This window comes from Podarcis liolepis (assembly GCF_965112155.1).
Source record: "Podarcis liolepis genome assembly, chromosome: 14".
NCBI classification, from domain to species: Eukaryota; Metazoa; Chordata; class Lepidosauria; order Squamata; family Lacertidae; genus Podarcis; species Podarcis liolepis.
The window spans coordinates 18,472,397-18,496,239 of record NC_139569.1 but is presented as its reverse complement, the minus strand read 5'-3'; the positions used below and the strand labels follow the sequence as shown (position 1 = coordinate 18,496,239).

The window sequence follows — 23,843 nt, the reverse complement described above, 5'->3', positions numbered from 1 at the left end:
GGCCATTCAAACAGAGTTTGAATCCAGAATTGCCATTCAAAATGAGTTCTAGAAAAGACTAATTTATAATTATATTTTGGGAATGGTTCTTCAAGAGCATCCTACAGTTCTCCATGACATATTGCTGTGAGCAGGGATTTTCAACAAATATGAAAGGTCAGAAAAGAGAAGGGCTTCTTTGTGTTTGTGAGGAGTTGAGAGATTGCTCGTTTCAATTTAGACATAATATAAATGAGATTACCCAACAAAAGCAAGCTCACAGCTCTCTCCCTGAGTTTGTGTACATACTTGGGGCACACATGTACATATTACAGAGTGTGAAATACTGTTGCTTTCCTGCTATTGTCATCATTATCACAAATAGGCTGCAACAAAATATTGCATGTCCCGAATTCCGGCCACTCCATTCCATTCTCCTCTCCCCAGTTTATTTTATTCTCCCCTGAACACAATCAGGCAGCGTTCCATGGTCTCCAAACACGTTCAGCCCTCCCTGCCTGTTTTTGAGTCCCTCCTGTTCCACATTCCCCACGGTTGTTGTGTTTTGTGCTTCTGTGAATCATGGGATCATAGGAAGCTGCCTGCTACTGACTCATACTGCTAATCTATTTAGCTCAGTATTGTCTGCACTGACAAACAGCAGCTCTCCAGAGTTTCAGGCTGAGGATATTTCCAGCCCTACCTAGAGAAGCCAGGGATTGAACCTGGGACCTTCTGCATGCAAACCACTGAGTTACTGCTCCCCCCACTGCAGGCCAGCTGATGCCTCCCATTTTGTGTATGTTTGTGTGTGGTTCCATATTTTGGCAACATAAGGAATGGCACTCACAGCCTGAACATAAGAAACAGAGCGAATTTATTATTATTATTTTGTGTTAAGAATACCCAAAAAGCAAGCTGGTCTATGGGACCGTATTGCTTGACCCAGCAGGCTAGTTCTTAAGATGTTTTCACTGCACACAGGAAGATTAAAGATTGATCAGGAAATGGGAAGAAATGTCTGCTGATTGGCACATGCATAAACATCCCTTGATTTATTTGCATTCAGTTCCTCTACTCCAGCCTGGGTAGTAGAACCAGTTCACACATTTGGCCCTGAATCAGCAAGTAGAATAACTGCTCTCTTTTCTCTAGGCATGGGGCAGAATAAGGGGGTAAAACAGAGCATAACACTTAGGAACAGAATGAAATTTTAAAATCCTCCTTTCCATTAAAGAGAAATTAAAAACAAAGACAAACGCTTTTATTATGTGGCCCACAATCCACTTCATCAGATGTATGAAGCGTTATCCCTCGTTATTCCATCAGTGTATACCTGCAACTCAAGATAACACTTACCTGAATCTGCTAAAGTGGACTGTAAGACCTGAAAGCATATGTCATAACAAATGTGTCTTAAGTCTTGTAAGGTGCCACAAGACTCCTTGCGTTTTTTGCTGCAATAGTTCACACAGGAGGCTACTCTCCTTAAAAGTAAATATCTAGTATGTGTGGGTGTACTGGACTACAGCCCTGATGTGGTAGTTTTCTCCTTGCAGGGAATTATTTACATAATGAAACATTCCAGATATTATTCCTGGTCAGCTGCCATGAAGCGGTCCAGCCCACTTTTATGCAGCTCAGGATTGCTTTGGGGGTGCCGAGAAATCCCAGAAACCTGCTGCACTCGCGTGCTCGTGTGAATCAAGCCCAAGAGAGCCAAGAGAGTAGCCTAGGCGCACCTTCTCCCGCAGTTTCAAAGCCTGCTGTGCAATTGCGCAACGCATGAAAAGGGACCTCTGACTTGGAAAAGTTCTTGCACCGTCATCGGCAGACCTCTAGGCTGAGCCAAGCGCCGCGCTGCGCCTTTAAGAGGCGCGATGGGCGGGAGGGCGTGTTGCAGACATGCCTCCTTCGCTCGCGCTCCCACTCGCCTAGTTAAAGGAGAACCGCGCCGCGTCCAGCTGCCGCCGCCGAGAAGTTAAAGTCAAAGGCAAGCCGGGAAGACTTTGCCATTGCAACAGGCGGCAGCAGCAGCAAAAACAACAACACTTGGGAAGGTTTGCGGGGGAACCACCACCAGCGCAACGTGGGGGAGAAAGGAGAGCGCACAGAGGCATCTTATTATGATTATGTATTATTGCTTTTGTTAAAAAAACACACCTTGCCATGTAAAGTTGTGTGTGCAGGACACACACTTTTTTATTTTTTAAAACCAAACTATTCTAGTTGGGCGCGCGCGTGCGGCAGATCGGCTCCCCCTTTCCCAGCCTTGACCCACATTTCAGTCATCTGGTGCTGCTTGGAGACGCAGATGATGTACACCATCACTAAGGGACCTAGCAAGTTAGCCACCCAACGGAGGACAGGTAAGGACGGGACAAGGAGGTGGGCGTTTATGTGTGGGGATGAATCTGCATGTGCGTAAGTGACTCCTCTCTCGCCCCCCCCCGCCCCCAACCCGGTTGTGCTTTGAGAGGGAGGGAGGAGGGAGCAGGACCCTCCGGAATCCTCCCCAGCCCGTGCCTCTGGGAAACTTCCTTCCTTTGCAAAATTGATCCGTGTGTGTGTGTTTTGAGGGGACGTAAGCTCCGATCATTCAGCTCTCCCTCCAGGCCTGATGGGGCTCCTCTGGGCGGGAGGTCGCGCCCCCCACCCCTTAAGGACGTTGCTTCGATTTCCCCCACGCAGGTCCCACGCAGCAGGTGGAGAGCAAACTGGCCGACCTGAAATGCCGCCGGCGGCAGCAGCAGCAGCAGCAACAGTTCAGCGAGTGGCCTCTGTCAAGGTGAGCGAAGGCGGTCCTTGTGCTTCCCTTACCCACGCGCAGCCAGGGACGGGACCGCAGAGCTGGGTCCCAATGGCCGCCTGGGCAGCGGTGGGGGAAATCCTGCCCGGGCGGCCGGAGAGGACGATCCGGAGCGGCGGTGACCTTGCGCGCCGCGTGCGAGGCGATCTCCTTAATGCGGCGCCTCCTCCTGCTGCTGCTGGGCCCTTCCAGTGACAGCCGCCCGGGGGAGGAGGAGGGGTGTGCGTAATCGCTGCGATCCCGCCTGGGCCGACTTGCTTGGGGAGGGGGCGTGAGTGGGGGGGGGGGGCATCGCCGCGGCATGCAGCCCTCCGGTGTTTGGGGGGGGGGAGCGACGGGGGAGGGAGGTGACCTTGTGGAAAGGTTACCGGGGTTGCCCTTGCCCCATGGCTCCCACGTGGAGGGCGGGCTGCTTTCGTAGGAAACGAGTAAGAGGCGAGGCGGGGGGTCGGGGGGCTGGGCCAGTGCGGGTGGGAGTGGGCGCAGGGCCCGCTGGGTGCAGGGACGCCCATTGGCACGTGCGTGCACGTGTTGGGCTGCGAGGGGATCTCCTTCGCTACGGTGGGGGTGTTTGGAGGCGACGTCATTGGAGCTGGAGAGGGAGGGGGCGCGCTCGTGTTTCCAGATCGATCGCGAGCCCGTGCCCAGCGGGCGACCTTTCCCCTGGAAAGCGCCGAGGAAGCGGACACACCCCCTGGCAAGGGGGCGGGGCCAAGGAGGGGGTCCCAAAGACGGGGCTGGGCCGAGCCTAGCGGGGCCCCCTTCGGAATTGGTGACGGCGAAGGAATCTGGAGCGGAGGAGATCCTTGCCTCTTCCATCCTTGGCCCCTCGGAGGCAAAAGGCCCTAGGAAGCCGCGGAAGTGGTGCGCTCGCGAGGTTTTGTGGAACAGATCTTGTGAGCCCTTAATTTTAAAGCTAGCTCGTATTCACTCTCTGTTTCTATTTATTCTGTTGGCTATTACATTTAGATCACACCCTTCCTCCAAGGGGTTCAAGGTGGCAAATTTGTATTTTTGTCCCCCCTCCCCCATCATAATTAAATTTGTTACTCACCCTCATGGGTGTAGCCAGGATTGGGGGGGGGGCAGAACCAACGTGATTTGGTCAGTTAAGAACAGTATTTCTATTGTCTTGCTCGATGGGGGGGCAGCTGCCCCCAACCCTTGGCTATATCCATGCTCATTCTTGACTGGAAAGTTATCTTCACAGAAACCCTCTGAGCTTTATGATGAGCAAGGATTTGAGGAATGGAGGGTGAGGCTCTGAAGTCCAACCACTCCAACCACTAGAGAACTCTGCCTCTATTAGCCTGGAGGGTGGCGTCCTCTTTTACTGTTGAAATTTAACCCAGGAACTCCTCAGAGGCGGGACTTTCCTGCTACACACACTACCATACACAAACACACACAGACACACACACACACACAAAAGTGCCCTGTCCTGTCTCGGATCTTCTTAGAAAGCCCTGGAAATTTGATTTTTAAATGGATAGTGTTAATTTGTGAGTTTCGATCCATCAAAAATTGGGTGAAGTCATGTCAAAGTCACATTTTGGTCTGCCATCTTGATTCAGAATGGCGCCTGGTGTCCAAATCTTGGCAAAGACATCACCCCCACATTGGGAACCCTCATGCCAAGTTTGGTAACAATATCTTGAGAGGCAGCCCGACCTATAGAAAACAAACAGACAAACTGTTCCCCAAATATATAGTAGCCAGCAAGATGGATAGTTAGATCGAGCTTGTATTACTCTGTGAAGGAACACTGATAGTGTATACAGGACTTCAGGCAGGGAATATCTCCCAGCCTTACCAGGCAATGCCCAGCATTGAACCCACAACCTTCTGCATGCCAAGCAGATGCTCTGCCACTGAGCTGGGGCCCTTTCTTCACTGCAGTTATCCTCCTTGTTGATTGCATTTCATAATGCAGGTAGCAGCAACATTAACAACTCACAACAAAATAGGCTCTTATTTTTGTTTATTTTTAAAAGTAAAGGGATCTGTGTCATTTGGCCAACATGCCTGGTCCGATAGATCCATTTCACCGATAACTGTCGCTATTTAGAGTGTATAGCCTGTGAGCTGAGGAGAGAGACTGGCAGCTTTGAGACTGGCATAATCCTGTACCATAGGAAATGGGGATGAAGGGGTGTGTCTTGGCAGCCCTGTTGCTTCCCCCAGCTCACCTGACATGGTCCACTTGGCTTGCACAAGTGTGTGCTTGTTAATTCTGGATTAATTATGATGATGATGCAAAATACACTAACGTGGGGTTAGAATCCTTGCTCCATACCTAAACGTATGTTGAAATAATAGGATGAGACGGGGGGATAATCTTTACTCTTTCCCAATGGTGTGTTCACCCAGTTTTCCTGACACATGTTCATTCCACTGATCGCACATGGAGCATGAGTCCAAATCTGTATTTGCCCTCAGTGAAGACTGGTCCATTAGGGCAAATGGGACCCTGCCCCCATCATGATCAGTTTGCTTTTGGCCACCCCCACCTGCCTGCTTCCGTACTTACAACCAGTCCAGGGGGAGGTCCTGCCTGCCAGCTCCTTCCTCTTCAGTCTCAATGTTGCCCTTGTAGAACTTAGCGAGGAGGTGGAGAATGGGGACCAAACCAGAATGATTCATCTCCGCCTCTCATTGGCTCTTGCTCCCCCTGCTGTTGGGCTCCCTGCCTTTTGCCCTAGGAGCCCCAGTGGGCACCAGCCTTCCCTGCTCCCCACGCACCTAACATTTGGGAGAGAGAGTGAATTGGGCATGGAGGGAAAAGCAAGGAACATGGCAATTGCTCCATTTTGGGGGACTGCTGGATTTGGCCTGGGGACAATCAGGTCATGGTTGCGGTCTCCTGATCTAGAGAACTAATGGATTTGGAAGATGTTCAGCATTGCATCCTTGATACAGTACGTTCTTGAACACAAAGACAGCTCTTTCTTTAAAAAAATTAAATCAACGAGTTTCCTTGTATGACATTCTGGTTTTTTTGTATGAGCTGGGGAAAACTTGGGTGGCCTCCAGACTATTAGGATTTTGCAGCAGGGATTCAGTTGCAGGCCATAAGTTTAAGGTTTGCTCAATTAAAGCACTGCAAAGTCCTATTTTTATAAACAGGCTTTTTGCAGTCAGGAAAGTGATGGGGTGAACAAATGACTAATGGGAAGACCTAAACCACTGTACAAGCAAAGTGGGCTGAATGGCCGTTGCCATATAACCACCCCAAAAGCAAATGAGAATAGACAGTCAATAAAGACTGGATGTAGTTTGACCACTGCATAAGCTTTGTGGAAGCAGATCAGGATGAAAACATAATAAATGGGTTATGTGGAGGAGCCTGGCAAATTCCTTATTCCGTCACATTGTTAAGGTTCCCTTATCAAATCAACTGCAGTTTCAGGATACAATGGGCACCACATGGCTCTCCCCACTTCCCCTTCCATTCTCACAACAACTCTGTAAGGTAGGTCATGCCCAGAGACTATTCCCAGCAAGGGGGGGGGGTTGAACCCTGGTCTGCCAGCTCCTAGTCCAGGATTCAAGACAGTACATGCCCTTGGCACACCTATTTGTTCCTTGTTTCAAATCTTCAATGCCCTGCTTTACATACACAATTTATCCCTGTAAAATCTGCAAGCAGCGATCTGTAGATCTTTGATTTATTCATGCTGGGTGAGCAGATTGCACTATTTTTTCCTCAGCAGCTGAGTGGATAGTTGAGTATAATAGCTCATGACAGGAACCCCACCCCAACCCCAACCCAGCACCGCCTTGAGCCCAACGCCCGGGGCAATCACCAGGGTTCCCATAGAAATCTATTCTGCGGCTGATCTTTTTGAAGAATTGATAACTCACCCACCTCCGCCCATAGCTAAGATGCTCTGATTGCCCTCGAGCAAGTATTACGGTAGGTGCCAGGCCAGGTATTGCCTTGTAAGCCCAGCCGTTTACTGAACAATAAAACCATTTTTATTGGGCACCTGAGATGGAGTGTTATAAACGTATTGTGCATTGCCTTCCCTCACTATGGGCAGGTTGCAGGGCTGCTGTTCTCAGCAACAGCCTTACAGGAGGTGTCAAATCCTTATTTGGGCAGTGGACAAAGACATAATTCTCCTAGCTGGGGAGAAAGAAAATACTGCAGAGCAGGGAAGCACCACAAGCAGGTTCCCCCTCCAAGGAAGGCACAGGGACTGGTGACAAGCGGCAAGGACCATTCTAGTTGTGGCTTCCCTTCTGTGGAATGCTCTCCCCAGCGAGATCCACCTGGCACCTTCACTGACATCTTTTTAACACCAGGCCTTTTGACAGACTGAGATGATGTTGGTTTGTTATTAGCATCCTGCCAAGTTTCCTGTGGGGGCTGGTTGTTCTGATTTTATTGCATTATGTACTTAGATTTATGTCTTTAGTGTGTCAGTCACTTGGAGACATAGCAAGTCTAATAATAATAATAATAATAATAATAATAATAATAATAATAATAACAACGAACAAATGTAGTATTTGAGGTGTGTCTGGTTTCCTCACTGTACATCTTTTGGCAAATGCTTTGCTTTGAAGGGTTGAATAATAACAACAATGATGACTGTGGAAGATTAACATTCTCTGCCTCTGTTTTGGCAGCCCAGCTCCAAAGCTTGTGTTCAACAGGGTAAATGGCAAGAGACCCCCACTCATGACCCCCCCTACGTTGGCCACAGAGGAAAACTACACCGTGGCACATGAAGAAAATGTTCGGTTTGTGTGTGAAGGTAGGTGAGCTGCTCTGTTGAGCCCAGGAACAAGGTTTTTAACCTGTGCTTGTTTTCCTTACAGCTTGGATGGAGATGCTTCTGTCTAGGTGTGGGGTTTGGGATCGGCAGTGGTTGGCTTCATTTCACAGGGCCCTTAGTCTCACCAGTCAGTGTGGGCTGTCTGTTGCTCTCTGGATTCTTCCTTCTGGGAACTGGTTCCTCTTCCACTTTGTGGTTGCGCACGTGCCAGAGACAAAAGCAACCCTGCAAAACTGCAACCTCTGCCTCTGGCCACACCCAGACTCCCTTTTCCTATTGGTCAGTGGCCCTGAATAGGTAAATGGCCCTCATCACCCATCTATGGCAGCCTGGTCTAAGGAGATCCGGTGTAAAGGAGTTCAGGGTCCTCACACCATCATGCCTACGGTCAAAACTATATGTGACGTTTAACGTGTGTCTGCAGATTTTTTTAAAAAAAATGTAAATAGATTTTTTTTTAAAGGGGAAATTCAACAGGTGTTGCCTTCCTTTCTCCCCACCCACCCAGCGGGTCTAAGCCTTAGATTATAAGGAGTCGTCTACACTTCTTTTCCTGTGCCTAGAAAGCATGTGTCTGCCCCCACCACGTTCCCTGGGAAAACCCACTCTTTACCGCTGAATTGGAGCAAATGTTAATAAGCGGGAAACCTGATTGGCGTTTGCTCCGATTCAGCGGTAGAGAGCAGGTTTCCCCAGAGGAAAGTGGCAAGGCAAGTGGAAGTCTGGACGAGTCCTGGGATAAGAAAACAAGCCGGCAGATGTTAGTGAAGGTCAGTCCATTAGGTCAAGTGGGGCACTGCTCCCGCCAGCATCAGCCTGCTTTCAGCCAGCCTCTACCTCCTGTTTCCTTCTTTCCAACCGGTCCAGAGGGTGGCACTGGCTGTCAGTCTCCTCCTGCTTAGATTCAGTGTTGCCTTTGTAAAACTCAGCGGGAAGGATAGGGACAAATCTAGAATTAGTTGGCTATGCCTGCCTGTTATTAGCTCCATCTACTTTTGGGCTAATGCCCTCCCGGTCCCAATGGGTATTAGCCACCACTGTCTGACATCACTGTGACATCATGTGATTGACAGGTTAGCAGCCCCACCCACCTGTCAAACTTGATCTACAGGCAAAGGGTGATAAGGATCTGGCCCATAGGCTGGATCTGGTTCCCCACTGAAAGCTACATAGTCTTTGGCCTGCAAAGGGGCCAAAGCCTTCTTCAGGAAAGGCGTCAGCAGCTCAAGTTCTTGTCAGCCAGAAAATGGGGCCTCCATGAGGTTTGCTGCTTTGGAGTGTCCTTCTCTCCTCATGTGCCCTCCTCTCTCCCACCCTCCAGCCTGGCAACAGGTGCAGCAGCAGCTGGATGGAGTCCAGCAAGGGGACAGCAGATCTGGTCCAGTGCAATACACAGAAAAAACACCTGGCCCTGAATTGAAAGGTAAGTAAGTGCGTGTGGCCTGCCTTCAAGGAGTGGCATGGAATCAAGTGCCGTGGGATATACAAGAGATGTCAGCCAGATCCCCAGAACCAAGAAGCCATCTTTACAAGCCCCTAGATTCTTCCCCGGCTCAGGTTAAAAAATCCAAGCTGGAAAATAACTCTCAGCTTTCTTCCCTTGCCCGCACCCTTTCCCCCATCCCAGAATACTTAGAAGAGCCACTGTTTAGTGGTAAAATGCCATATTTGCATCTATATTCTAGTGAATCCCTACTCAGTTCACTAAGACATATTGCAAGGAGACCCCCCCTGGTCCCCTTCCAGGACCACAGTTCCCAGACTTCCCTGTGAAGAGGGATTGGTTGTTAAACAAACAACCCCTCTGGAAATGGTTACCAGGATTATTGCACCTCTTTACCCTGGTCTTTGAACTATTATTGTGATGAATACATGTTGCAGAATACACCCATAAAAATCCCTCCAGGCTGGAGAAGCCCTCAGTCTCCTGTTTCTAGCATAGTAATTGGGTTGATGGATGCAAAATAAGTGCCTTCTTTCTGTGGGCAGGTTGTGTTCTACAGCATTTTAATGTATATACAGTCGTACCTTGGAAGTCAAACGGAATCCGTTCCAGAAGTCCGTTCAGATTTCAAAATGTTCGAAAACAAAATCGCAGCTTCTGATTGGCTGCAGGAAGCTCCTACAGCCAATCAGAAGCCGCAAAAGCCTGTCTGACATTCGGGTTCCAAAAAAAATGTTCGCAAACGGAACTGTCACTTCTGGGTTTGTGGTGTTTGGGAGCCAAAACGTCCAAGTTCCAGGGTGTTCAACAACCAAGGGATGACTGAACTTTATATTGGTTTTAATTTCCGTGGCCATTTTGAGTTTGACTCTACTAAACAAAAGAAACTAAATTATTTGAGAAGCTGTAGTTTTTATATTTTCTTAGCCTAATCCTTCAGATTTTGCAGGCAGATTTTTGTTCTGCGCGTGCTCTTAAATGGACCCAATCTTCTTTTTTTCCAGATTTTGTGCCCATAGACCTTGAGGACTGGTGGGCCCAACAGTTCCTGGCAAAAATCGAGAACGGATCTTAACAAGGGGTTATGCAGAAAGCTTAAAACAAAAAAAGTTTTAAATTTACCGTAAGGAAAATATGCACCTGTCCAAGCAAAGAGAAAAGAGAGAGAAAATGGGGAACCCCTTGGCAGTCCCACCCTGGAGCCCACTTTTGGGGGCAGGAAGGAGAGCGACCGACAGCGAACTGCTTCCTTAGAAGCTCTGGATTTTTTTCCACCGGAAGATTCAGACACACTGAATGTCTGGAAGTGCCATGGCAACGTGGGTTTGGGGGGGAGGCTTAGGGGAGGGTCTGGCAACCCTGTCCTACTCCCACTTGGAGCTGGCACCCTCTGGAAAGCCAGCGCTGCCCTGTAAAGCCAAGACTGCATTCTCAATAAAAGCACCAATGTGCCAGTGGAACAAGGCCATATTGCGTGGGGAGGAATTATGGCTGGGAGCGGGCCAAGGACGCCACTCCTGCAAAAAAGGAAACGATTACAAAAGCCTTTGCTGGTGGTGTTCTGCTGGCTGGCAGATGAAGGGCAGGGGGGAGCTGGTGGCGCAGGGGAATTCAGGTTTGCTTTTGCCTCAGCTGCTAAGTGTTGCGCTGCCGTTTGGTCAAGGCAGGGATGTAGGATCGTGTAGTCCAGCCCGCCTGCAATGCGGGAATATGCAGCTGTCCCATACGGGGGATTGAACCTGCAACCTTGGCGTTATCAGCACCATGTTCTAACCAACTGAGCTATCTCTTCTGACAGTATTGTTGCTTTTCACTCTGTACGTCATCCAACACCCCCCCCCATGCATGTTGGGAGGTAATACAAGTGCTTAGGCAGGAACAACACAGAGTGCAAAGTCCTGCTCTTGCTTCAAGTTTTAGCTCAGGAGAGGATAGTTTCTATGTTCTTGGGTATTGTTCTATTTAAGAACATCAGGCCCATGTAGCCCACCCCCCTGTTCTCACAGTGGCCCACCAGATGCCTCAGGCAGCATTTGAGCACAAGAGAGCTCTCACCTTCTGTTGGTTTCCAATAACTGGTATTCAGAGGCATTCCTGCCTCCAAACTCAGCAGAGCTGAGCTATGATTTTCGCAGAGCAGCAGCTGACGCCATGTAGTTATGCACAGCACACACACCTGCTAAGTATGCTCCACTCTCTGGGATGTGGGTGTGCATGCATGTGTGCGCACAGATACATACCCCCCTCCATCTATCATGACAGGGGAAAAATGCAGAGTCACTATTTTGAAAATCCAGTTTATTTTTTGAGATGGGGGAAAATGTCACCACTACAACTGACTGCAGTACATAAGAGCCATTGAAGAGCAGGTGGACACACACTCACATGTCTGAGACATGGACTAACCCTGCACCCCTCCCTTTCAGAAGTCCCTGTATCCTCCTTAGTGTTTAAAAATGTATTTTCATAGGCAGGCGCGCACGCACACACACACACAAAACCAACACAAATAAAAAGTGAAATATGGGGGTGGGGAAGAAAAGGGGCATATACATTGGGAGGACGCAATAGGTAATGGGTGGCTTTCGTGGTTTTGATTAGTGCTCAGTTTGCCACTGTCGTCGTGTGACCAAAAGCAGCAAGAGGCGATCTCCGCTGGTTCCGTTTGCCTTTGCAGCAAAAACATTTCAGTACATTGTGTTTGGGGGGTTGGTGCAATAACAGACCTGAGAAATTTCAGAGCACAAACTGGATCCATAAACACACACACACATACAATTGTGCAAAAATGCAGTGACTTGTGCAAGACGAAGGGATTTGCTGTGTAAGTCAAAGTACTGAAAACAACAAAACTGTGACTATTTTACAGTCTCGAGACATCTAAAGCAGTGGTTGTCAAAACTCCCGATCCCCAGGGAACCAGTCTGCTTGCATGGAAGCCTCACCACTGCCCCTGTGAAGTAACTGAGTGCATACCTGGGAACACAAGGGGGACACCCACCCCCCCACACCCTCTGCTTTACTCATTTATTTCAGGGTTCTGCTGCCTTTCACAGCAACTGTGATGTGCAGGGGCAGAACCAATGAAATAAAAAAGGGAGAATCTCAACACCTCAAAGCCCTCTGTGGTAGCACAGGGATATTGCTAATAGCAGGTGAGCCACCTTCCAAGGAAGCCTGTTTGCCATTAGTGATCTCACTGAGGAAGGCCTACTGAATAAGGTTCCTCAAGAAACCACGGGAGGTTTAAAGAACCACAGATCTAGATCCCATGCGGATGGACAAGCAGGGGGGTCCCAGGGGAGGGGAACAGCTGCAGAGTTTAGTGTATGGTAAAGCAAAAGGTGGACCAAGCAAGAGTGAGTGAACCCACCCCCTCCATAAAAGGTACATTCCACATAACACTTGAAGACTTGCATCCGTTAGATGCACCAGCTCCCTGGCAAATATCCACTGTTCAGAGGACCTGGTGGGTGACTGCCACATGCTTATAAATAGTGGTGGTTGCAGCCCATTGGGGCTGGTAGGGCAGAAGGCAGGGAGCCCAACAGTAGGGGGAGCCAGAGGCAAGGACAGGCATTCTAGTTTTGTCCCCATCCTCCTCCTTGCAGAGTTCTAGAAGGGCCAACACTGAGACGGAGGAGGAGGAGGAAGCTGGCAGGCTGTGCCACCTTGCTGGGCTGGATGAAGTAAGAAGGCTGGCAGCTGGAGCTTGGCAGAAGTTGACGAGGCAGCGCCCAGTTTGCCCAAATGAAGCAACCCCCGCTGTTGCCTAGAAAAGCCAGTGTTGAGTGCCTGTAAAAACCTGAAGCAGTCCTGAAAGCGGATCAGCCCTTATTAAGAGCAAAGGCTGTTCTCCAATCTGCACGAAGCAGATCAGAGTTTCCCTTTGGCTTTGCAACTCTTTTGTTCGCCAGAAAGCACCTGGGGGTGTGTGCGAAAAAAGGCCCAGGAGCCCAGGAGGGAAGGAAGGCAACGGAGCAAAAAAGCACCTGCACAGTCCTCTACTGGCTCTCCCTGCGAAAGGGGAGCTGCTTCTCCACCAGTGAACCTTGCAAATTTCAGCTAAGGCCTGCACCAAGTAATGAGCAGCTGAACCTGGTGTTGGGCGTGTCTAGGTTAGGTGAGGTGGCTGCTGCTTCTGGTATATTTTTAATGCTTCCTAGGACGGTGGAGTGGGGGATAAGACAGTTGGACTGAGCATCTCCATGTCAAGAGAGGCCACAACAACCCCATACATTTAAAGAGCATGGCTTTCCCCAAAGGATCTGGGGAACAGCAGTTGCTGGGAATTGTAGCTCCATGAGGATTAAACTACAGCTCCCAGGATTCCTGGAGGGAAGCAATGCATTTTAAAACATATGTTGTGTATGCGAGCCACGACTTATGCAGGAGAACTTCTTGGTGGACTGTGCCTGGGTTCACTAGGAGGAGTGGCACCTTAGGCTGGCCTTGGCCAAACTGGACGGAATGTGATTGAACACGGAAATGGACAAAAAAAGGACACCACTAATACACTCTTAAAAAGGAAGACAACAAGGAACATGCACCACCTGAAATAAGTAGTTTGAAGTGCCTTTCTTGAGTAAGCCAAAGGCAGGGGTGGTGATAGAAAGGGCTGACTAGCTCCCCCACACCATCCCATTTGCTCACAGACATCATAGGACTGGGTTTCTGCCACATGGAAGAGGCTAAGCAAACGATGCACACAATGCACAGAACTCTTGGATGCACCTAGGGCGGTCCGACTTGCGCCCGGGGGTGACCCAAAGGCACCCCTTGGAAAATGCATAGTTGGGTTATTCTGAAGAGCCCCGGTGGCCAACCTGATGCAGAGAAGTGCTCTAACCACACCGTGATAATCTCACCCCCGTTTCTGCACCTTTCCCAGTACTAGAATAGCCTTTTGTGGGACGCAGCAACCAGAACTCTTATTTAGATAATAATAGAATTATAAAATTGTACAGTTGGAAGGGACCCCAAGAGTCATCCAGTCCAAACCCCTGCAATGCAGGAAATCTCAGCTAAAGCATCCATGACAGAGCGCCATCCAACCTCTGTTTAAAATTGTGGCCACATGACATCACAGTTATTAAAAGGGCCATGAGAAGTTTTGAAAACAACAATCCACAATGCCATACACAAGGCTGTTGAGTAGCAAAATTAGCCCTCTGTCTTCCAACTCTTTAAGCAATCTGATACAATCACAACCAGCGATGTTGGTCTGCAGATACACACTTTCTAGAGCACAGACCATCTTCATACTGGTCCTACAGTGCAACCCGTTGACAAACAACTACAAGCACAAAGTAACCCCAGAATAAAGTACTGGCTCCTCCCTCTTTTCCACCTCCAGAAACCTGATCGCTTCCACTCCAGGGTCAGATGGCAGATGGCTAGCTCCTCCAAGATTGGCAATACACACGTCCATATCAAGAGGGGTCCAATTCTCCTTGGCCTGAAGAACCCATTCAGGCAGCTGTCAGTTTTTAAGCCAACTGAAGGCAAGTGCACAGCTGCCTTAAGTAGTGTAGTTTGAAGGAGTACTTTTCTGGCACCAAACATGATTAGGAATCATGGCCATCCCCTCCATGGAATTCCCTGTATAAGAAGAACGGGGGCAGATGGACCACTGTGTGCCTAAAAGACCCAGATTCTGCTCCAATGACAGGCATAGCTAACACATCTAGATGTATTACATTAACGTGCCTACATTTGCCTATTTCATTCCACTTCTGCTAAGCCATGTGCAGGGACAAATTATGAAGAGCACTAGAAACACCACCCCCTCAGAACTGGGGGGCCTGCATAGCCCGTCACACGTCTTCTGGTATTTCAACTGCATTTCCAAGCTTATTTCTGGAGCACTAAGGGATCAAAAGTTGATTTATAGTAATGCAAATTAAGGATTCTGCAGATGTGGAATTCTCTTCCAGATATCAAATTTTACTTGGCTGCAGGTGCAAGGAAATGCATGAACCGAACAAGGACTAGCCAATGGCTAAGGGTTGGTGGCCAGGAATTATCTCCTTGCTAGAGGGCCTAGGAATAAAGTACTAGGCCACTTCCTGCCTGATCTGCTGGCAATCTCCGAGTCTCATTAAAACCTTGAGCACTGCAACTGCCACCATTGCCTTTGCAAAAATAGGATGCATTAAAGGAGGGACAAAATGGAAGGGTTTGTTGTTGTTGTTTTTGCTGGGTTCCCCTCTGCCCAACTTGGAGCTGCAGATTTGGGTGGGTTTTGGTTTTTTTGGTGATCTAGCAAGCAGCATACAGAGGGCTCAGTGCAGAGCAGATGCTTAGTTAGCAGGTGCTGTTCAAGTCTTGACAGGTGCATGCAGTTAGGCCCACATTTATCTAAGGCAGGATTTTTAAATTTTTTTTGCCGGGATGGGCACCTGGGCTGCAACACACCTGGCCCTACAAAACGCTAGTCTCCAGAGTTCCCCATTTGGACAAGCAGAATAACCCCTTGCTAGGACCCTTCACTCTGTTCCTTAATCTTTCCTCAATGCAATACAAAAGGCAGGTTTTAACATGGTGATTTCTATAAGGCGCCCCCATGTGGGGAAAGCAAGGGACAACCACAATAATGTCTGCTATGACATGGTGGGATTTCTCTCATTTTTTCCCCCAAGGGGAATGTGCTAACTCACCCTACAGAGGTGATAAGGCTGCCATGGGGAGCCTGTCTTCCTAATGTTCTTGGGCTGCAGCTCCCATCACCTCCTGCCTGCATGGCCAACGGTTTTGGGATGATGGAAACTGGGGTCAAAGAGGCATTTGGAGAGTCTCAGGATTCCCCTGCCCTGCATTGGGAACATCCTTCATTCTGGGGAACCAAGGGCTGAGCTGGCCCTAAGTGGGAACACATCCTGGTCATTTGTTGAGTCAAAAGCAGCACTACAACAGAACATATCCTACAGTGCAGGTGAGCACATTGAAACCAGGCGTGAACCTTCTCCTCACTCCAACTTCTTGGAGGGATTCAAAAGCCCTGGTTCCAGCAGAGCACCTTAATATAAGTGGCCGCCTGTCACAAACACCTTCACGGCCTATTCTTTCCAGATTTCAGAGGAGGAGGAGGACACGGAGATGCTTCCACCTGACAACAGCCTCCGCTTCTGCAAGGCTGACTTGGCTGCTACAAACCCCAAAAGTGCAGAACAATGTCCCCACCTGGGTCCAGAACCAAGCCGTAACAGAGCACGTGATTAGTTGGTCCTGGAGCATACACAGACAAAATGACAGATTGCCAAGTGGCAGTTCCACTTCTTTGCAATTGGCTAGGATTTCATACAGCAGAGAACTCTCCCATGATCTGTGGCTGATGGAAGCTTTTGGCTAGTTCTCTAAATCAGTTCTCTTCAGCCTTTGGTCCCCAGATGGTGCTGGACTCTGCCTCCCACCATCCCCAGCCAGCTTAACTAATGGCTAGGGATCATAGTTTTGAAGAATTGTAGAGTTGGAAGGAACCCAAAGGGTCATCGAGTTACAACTCAATCATCCCTGACAGATGACCATCCAACCTCTGTTTAAAAACCTCCAGAGAAAGAGAGCCCAGCACCTTCTGAAGTAGCTGAATAAGCTCTTACTGCCAGAAAGTTCTTAGTCAGAATCTCTTTTTTTGTAATTTGGATCCATTGGTTCTACCCTCTGGAGCAGGAGAAAACAAGCTTGCTCCCTCTTCCACGTGGCAGCCCTTTAGATATTTGAAGGTGGCTGTCATATCTCCTCTCCCTTTCCTCTTATCCTGGCTAAACCTACCCACAACCTCTCACAACCGTTCCTCGTAAGGCTTGGTATCTTTATCATCTTGGCTGTCCTTCTCTACTCATCTTCCAGCTTGCTCATATCCCTGCAGGTGATAGGAAGCATAAGCAAACAACATCTGGGGATGACCAAAGGTTGAAGAACATTGCTCTAAACTACAGCAAAACCACCTCGAAGGAGATTCTCCATGAACATTTAAGGTTAGTGACATGGATGAAGGAATGTGCAAGGGTGGTGCCCGCGGGATTCCTACTATGCTAAACTCAGCCTCACAGTTGTCTGAAAAGCAAAATGCATTATCTCTCCCCCCCCCCCGCCCCCGGCTCCACCTGAGGAAAGCGAGTGGCGAAAAAGTAGTCGGTCTGGACGGATACGCCACACGGGGACGTTTTGTTTCCTCATACAGACATGGGCTGCAGACAGACAGACGTGTGCGTTGCCAGTGCCTCATTTGCAGAGGCACACTGGGCCAATGACATAGATGTTGACCCAGTGGAAGTCCTGGAGGTGAGGATGCAAAAGACAGGGTCCACCAGTCATCCCAGCACCAGGAGTGCATTACCCGCGTGGTGGTGCAACACTGTCCTCTCTGGTTGGCTTAAAGGCGGAGGGAGAGCTAGTTAAGACCCACAGGCTGGCTGTGCTGCCTTGAGATGCAGCCCTTTGCTGCTCTTTCCCATGCCTCGCCACATGCGGACGTACACCATGACACACACGCACACATCATGCATGCTCTTCCTCTTGATCCCGGCACTGCGGAGAGCAGGAGATCTCGCCTGCCCCCCCCCGGCTTCGTTGAGAATGTCTGTCCTTTTGATGCATTGTTGAAGACATGGCTGATAATATAAATTACTGTCTCTATATATACTATGTATAGGCAGCAGGGTCAGTCCGTGCGGAGCAGGCAGAGGGGCTCCGCCTCATTTCCCTTGATCCTCTGTGTAGTGCTGGAAACGGGTGAAGCTCATGAAGACTTGCTCCAAGGAAATTTGGCTGACGGAATAATCCTCCACGCAGTACTTCTCTTTGGCTTTCTCTAGTGCCCCGAACACCTGGGAGAAAGGAGACAGCAAAATCTTGGTGAGAGGCTGAGGAGGGAAGCACCTTCCTTCAAGCAGCGCTTTTGAAAGGTTTGTAAGAGGCCTTGGGTTGCTTTTCCAAGATCTTCCCTTCTCCCCAAGAACAAGCCAGCGCCTCCTCTTACTATGATCTATTCTTACTGCAACATCCATAACATGGTAGCGGATGTTTTGGTGGTCTTTCAGCTGATTCCCTGGTGGCCCGCTGAAATGCAGAGTTAACCAGAACTATCGACTGTCTGGCTCCGAAGCGCCCTCTCCAACTGCATGGAGCCTGGATAGCCCCGTGGTCTTCTCCAGGGCTAAGGGTGATGAAACAATTGCTGAGACGGCTAGAGCGCTGGTGGTGGAAAACTCATTCTGAATCAGACCAGGCACAGGTTAGAGCTCAACGTCAAGCCTACCAAGTGGCGATAGTGATGGTGAAAAGGACTTTCTTCACCGCCTCTATTGCATCTGCAGAAAACAGCAGCAGGAGACTCTTTCAGGTGGTTTGCAATCTAATGGAACCACCTTTGCCATCAGGGCCCAGTAAGGACCCCAAGATCTCCTGCAATTATTTTGCGAAGTTTTTTGCAGATAAAGTCGCTCAGATTCGGAAGGAAGTAGAGAGCAGGGCCGGGGTGGGAGAGTGCTAGAGTCCTGTCTAGTCAAGTTGCATGGGATCAATTCCAATCTTTTACCTCTTGAGGATGTGGACAGGCTGCCTGGATGAGTGAAACCAATCCTTGCCCATTCTGGCTCATAAAAGAGAGCCAGGAATAGCTGAGTGATGGGCTCTGCAGGGTGGTGAATGCTTCCCTCTGTGAGGAAGTCTTCCCAGACCCACAGCAAGAGGCGGTCATTAAACTGCTTCTTAAAAAAACTTCTTTGGACTCGGCCAATATGGCCAATTATCGTCCAGTCTCAAATCTTCCATTCTTGGGCAAGGTGATTGCGTGAGTGGTTACTGAACAACTCCAGGCACGCCTGGAAGAAGTGGACCATTTGGATCCCTTCAGCCAGGAGTCAGGCCTCATCATGGGAATGAAACTGCTTTGGTCGTGCTGGTCAATGATCTCTGGCAGGCTAGGGACAAAGGTGAAAGCTGTTTCCTAGTTCTGCTGGATCTCTCAGCGGCCTTTGATATCATCGACCATAACATCCTTCTGGACCATCTAGAGGAGCTGGGAGCACTGTTATACAGTGGTTCCACTCCTTCCTCCTGGGCCATGTCCAGAAAGTGGTGATGGGGGATGAGTGTTCAGACCCTGGGCTCTCACTTGTGAGGTGCCTCAGGGTTCCATCCTCTCCCCCATGCTTTTTAACGTATATATGAAACTGCTAGGAGAGATCATCAGGGGGTTGGGGCTGGGTGTTCATCTGTATGCGGATGATACCCAACTCTACCTTTCTTTTAAATCAGAACCAGTGAAGGAGGTGAAGATCCTGTGTGAGTGTCTGGCTGGAGGATGGATGGCAGCTAACAGACTGAGGCTGAATCCTGACAAGACAAAAGTACTGTTTTGGGGGGACAGGGGGTAGGCTAGTGTGGAGGACTCCTTGGTCCTGAATGGGGTAACTGTGCCCCTGAAGGACCAGGTGTGCAGCCTGGGAGTCATTTTGGACTCACAGCTGTCCATGGAGGCACAGTTCAATTCCATCTGGTATGCAGGCTGAGACCCTACCTGCCTACAGACTGTCTTGCCAGAGTGGTGCATGCTCTAGTTATCTCCCACTTGGACTACTGCAATGCACTCTACATGGGGCTAACTTTGAAGGTGACCTGGAAACTCCAACTAATCCAGAATGCGGCAGCTAGACTGGTGACTGGAAGCGGCCACCAAGACCATATGGTGCTGACCTTTAAAGCCCTAAACGGCCTCAGCCCAGTATACATGAAGGAGCGTCTCCACCCCCATTGTTCTGCGCTGACACTGAGGTCCAGCTCCAAGGGTCTTCTATTGGTTCCCTAACTGTGAGAAGTGAAGCTACAGGGAACCAGGCAGAGGGCCTTCTCAGTAGTGGCGCCCGCCCTGTGGAATGCCCTCCCATCAGATGTCATGGAAAGTTTTTAATGTTTGATTCTATTTTTAATATTCTGTAGGGAGCTGCCCAGAGTGGCTGGGGAAACCCAGCCAGATGGGCGGGGTATGTATGTATGTATGATAGATAGGTAGATAGACAGATTAATAATAATAATAATAATAATAATAATAATAATAATAATAATAATAATAATAATAAATCACATATCCTTCACCCAGGGTGGGTGACAACGAAAGCAACTTACAATCACAAAAATTTTAAGAAATTGAGACCTAATAATATTCATCTCAAGTGTCAAAAGTCAGGAGCTGTATAATGAAGGAGTCCCACAACTACAGAGGATGCTATCTCCTGCACCACCACCCCAAGCTCAAGAGGGCAGAGAAAAATGCTTCTGGCCCTCAGAAGTTTTTCCAGGTGGAAATGTGGCCCTCAGGCTGCAAAAAGGTTCCCCACCTTTGGTCTAGCAAACCTGCCCCCCCGAGTACCCCTGCAAATTATCATGAATGTACAATAAGGAGGACATTTAGGTGGACCTTCAGAAGTGGCCACTGCTCAAGCCCACCTTCAGCCCTTACCTGTGCCCAGCTGAGGTTCTTGTTGGTGAGGTGATAATGGACCATGCTCTGATGTTCATGCTTCAGGATGCTCCCTGGAAGAGGAGAAGCAGAGATATATAGCCAGCATAATAACACCAGAAAATTCCTGCTGGGATTGGGCGAATGGCCCATGCAGTCCCACATCTTGTTTTCACAGTGGCTAATCTGATGACTCGATGGAAAGCCAGCAGGAAGGACCTGCTCAGAGCAGCACTCTGCCCACCTGTGATTCCCAGCCACTGACATTCAATTTTTAAATGTATATTTAATATAAAGCACATACAAACTGCTTACACACACACACACACACACACACACACACACACACACACACACACAGAGTAGCTCCATCTGAAAATGGGCAATTAATATACGTTCAATCATTTCTTTAATACCATATGCTTAAGCATTCTTTACTGCATTTGCTATTTATATATTGTAAACCTTTATTAAAAATGGATGAAGGCATCTCCCCTTCTCTCACACAATAGAGAGAATGCCCTCTTCTAAGTCAGTGTTGGTTATGAGACGCATGTGCTTCATCTTGCTTCAGAATCACTTAAGTCACATGCAAATGTATGCAAATACATATGCAAATTCAAACACATTTGTATAGTAAAATTTGTACAAAGTCAACTGATTGTTTGACTAAAACCCATTTGACTACATAAAAAAAAGAGAATTGCTTAATTTCCCGGCACCCTAATTATTATGATTCAGGTCCTCACAAGCTTGTCTGTACGTACCTGGGAAAGTCTTCTCCACAAATGTTTTGAAGGCCTGAAGGTTGTCCTCATCATCGCTGTGGGTTTTTGCTAGCAGGGTGTACCCACTGCCAAATTTGCTCTTCAGGTGCTGTGGGCTCCCCAGGCATTTGAACTGCCCATTCACCATGATGGCCAGCCGGGTGCACAAAGCCTCACATTCTTCCATGCTGTTGAAAGGAGACAAGGATATAATTATTTATAGTCACCATTATTTAAAAAAAGAAAACCCCAAAAGTAACTCAAACCAAATTACGTTAAAACCAACATACAAGCCATGGAACATGCAGTGGTCGTGCAAACATGCATACAGATTTGGGGAAGATGTGATAGAGAAGATTTCTGAAATAATAGGTGTACTGGAGCCCAAACTGTCTTTCATTAATTTTCAGTGGGTTGAATAAGCACTGCCCTTTTTCTCCCTCGATACCCCTTCCCTTCCCACCATGCTAGTGCAGGCTAAGAAAATGGTCCCAACCTGTGTGAAGTGATAATGATGGACTTCCCGCACTCCCGCGTCCTGGCAACTGCATCCCACAGTAGGCGCCTGGCAACAGGATCCATGCCGGTGGAGGGCTCATCTAGGAAGATGACAGGGGGGCCACCAATCAGGGCTATCCCCGCACTCAGTTTCCGCTTGTTGCCGCCGCTGTGGAAGGAGAAGGTATCAATGGACTTTGCCTGTTACAAAGCCATCAAGGGATCGTTCTGCCCTGGCTGCCTTCACCCACAATTTACCCATTAACAATGGACTTGGGGCGAGACACTAAATGAATCTTTGAATCGACAACTAGGATTACCCCATCTCTCTTTTTTTTTTTTAGCTGCGTGAGGAGGAAGAGGGGGTGGGAGGCAAGCAACTCTTGTCTCGGGGGACACATTCCCTTGAGAAGTTCTCCTGCACAAGCCTATCTGAAACGAACAGGAACTGCACAAGAGTGAGAGGAAAGCTCTCCAGCTCAGGGGTGGGTCAACCTGGTGCCAGTACAACTGTGTGGTGAGGGCTCTCTGGACTGGATCCACGGCAGGGGGCTGAGCTTTGGAGGCCAGCATCTCTCTGCCTCACCTGTACGTCCTGATGAGCTTGTTTGCATGTGGCTCTAAGAGCAGGCCTCGGAGCATGTTCTCCACACAGCTGCCAATGTAGCGCTCGGGGATCCCTCGCAGCCGGGCGTACATGCTCAAGGTCTCCCTCCCGGTCATGTGATCCAAAAGGGCATCAAACTGAGGGCAGTAGCCAATCCGCTGCTGGACCTGAATGTAAACGACAGACCAAAGTCAACAGAATTGCCCAGCAACCTCCCTATTGATGGCTTCAGTGCCCCACCAAACCCAAAACGGCCTCTTCTGGACCTGCACTTGATGAAGGTGATCCAGGCTGCTCCAGTTTGCTTCTGTTAATCTGAGCTTCTAAGAGAGAAGCCCTGAATGTGAAACAGGGAGGTCACAGAGCCTGGCACCCACCAGCGACTATAGGGTTGGTTCCAGGGTTTGGAGGGGGTGCAGGTCTGGCGACAAATAAAAGTAAGGAATCCAGTTTGTTTGTATAAAGCAGAAGGAGCTGCAGAACAGAAGCGACAACCAACAACTTGGAAAAAATGACTGGACAAATTCATGGAGAATAAGACTTATCAATGGTTTCTAGCCATGGCGGCCTTGTTCTGCTTTCACTGTCTGAAGCAATATGCCTCTAAATACCAGTTTCCAGGGATCACAAGTAGGGAGAGTGCTAATGCGCTCATTGTATTTATTTATCTATCGCATTTACATACTACCTCCCCGCCCCCACTCAAGGTGGCATACATGGCCTTGCCCTCCTCATTTGATCCCCACAATAACACTGTGAGATAGGTTAGTCTGAGAGGCCGTGACTCTACCCAGTGAGCTTCATGGCAGAGTGGAGATCCTAGCCCATCTCTCTAACCCACACTGGCTCTCTCATGCCAGGCTTGTGGGTTTCCCAGAGGCATCTCAGAGGCCACTTTGACGACAGGATGCTGAATTGAGACGAGGTCTTTAGCCTGATCCAGCAGGGCTCTTCCTACTGTTTCAACCCTTACCTTTTTGATGTTGGCCAGGATGCTGTGCCCATCCACATAGGCGTCTCCCGATGTGATGCTCTCATCCCCTGTCAGCATCTTGAAGGTGGTGGTCTTCCCTGCCCCGTTGAAGCCAAGAAGACCGAAACACTCGCCTTTGTTGACTGCCAAGGATATTCTGTCCACGGCCAGGCATGAGTCCCTGTTGCTGTACACCTGGAAGAGCAAAACAAACAAACAAACTGCTGGGTTGCAAGATGGCTCCTCCTCATTCCTCCCAAAGAAGTGATGCCATAACTTGTGTGACTGGTGCCCACTGGAACTGGTAGGGTGGAAGGCAGGGAGACCAACAGCAGGTGGAGTAACAGGAAGAGCCACCCCTTGATTGGAAGACGCTGGGTGGGGAAGTGGTGGGAGGTGGCTGAAGGCAAACTGAAGTTGGTGGGGCAGTGCCCCAATTGCCCTAGTGGATCAATCTCCACTGGTATCTCCCCACTTCCTCCAGATGGGACTTCCTCCAGAAGTTGGGAGGACAAGACTCC

General features: G+C 49.1%; 2 protein-coding genes across 4 annotated transcripts in view; one reads left to right on the top strand and one right to left on the bottom strand.

Moving 5' to 3' along the window:
- The first annotated feature begins 1,916 nt into the window (after window positions 1–1,916).
- On the top strand, window positions 1,917–10,480 carry MCRIP2 (MAPK regulated corepressor interacting protein 2). Its single transcript, XM_083473906.1, has 5 exons — window positions 1,917–2,348; window positions 2,671–2,767; window positions 7,424–7,551; window positions 8,894–8,995; window positions 10,021–10,480. The coding sequence occupies exons 1-5, from the start codon at window positions 2,294–2,296 to the stop codon at window positions 10,089–10,091; spliced, it is 453 nt and encodes a 150-aa protein (XP_083330032.1). The 5' UTR covers window positions 1,917–2,293; the 3' UTR covers window positions 10,092–10,480.
- An 819-nt stretch (window positions 10,481–11,299) lies between these two features.
- The window catches only part of ABCA3 (ATP binding cassette subfamily A member 3), a 76,131-nt gene continuing 63,587 nt past the window's right edge, over window positions 11,300–23,843 (bottom strand). For 2 of the 3 annotated variants that reach the window (XM_083473600.1, XM_083473601.1), the window contains exons 26-31: window positions 23,323–23,517; window positions 22,329–22,516; window positions 21,741–21,911; window positions 21,245–21,432; window positions 20,478–20,551; window positions 11,300–17,844 (exon numbers count right to left, since the gene is read on the bottom strand). In XM_083473600.1, coding sequence (XP_083329726.1) covers window positions 17,713–17,844; window positions 20,478–20,551; window positions 21,245–21,432; window positions 21,741–21,911; window positions 22,329–22,516; window positions 23,323–23,517 — 948 coding nt within the window. In that variant the 3' untranslated portion in view covers window positions 11,300–17,712. Of the gene's footprint in view, window positions 17,845–20,477; window positions 20,552–21,244; window positions 21,433–21,740; window positions 21,912–22,328; window positions 22,517–23,322; window positions 23,840–23,843 lie in introns of all 3 variants that reach the window. The other variant, XR_014518833.1, reaches the window with a different exon arrangement.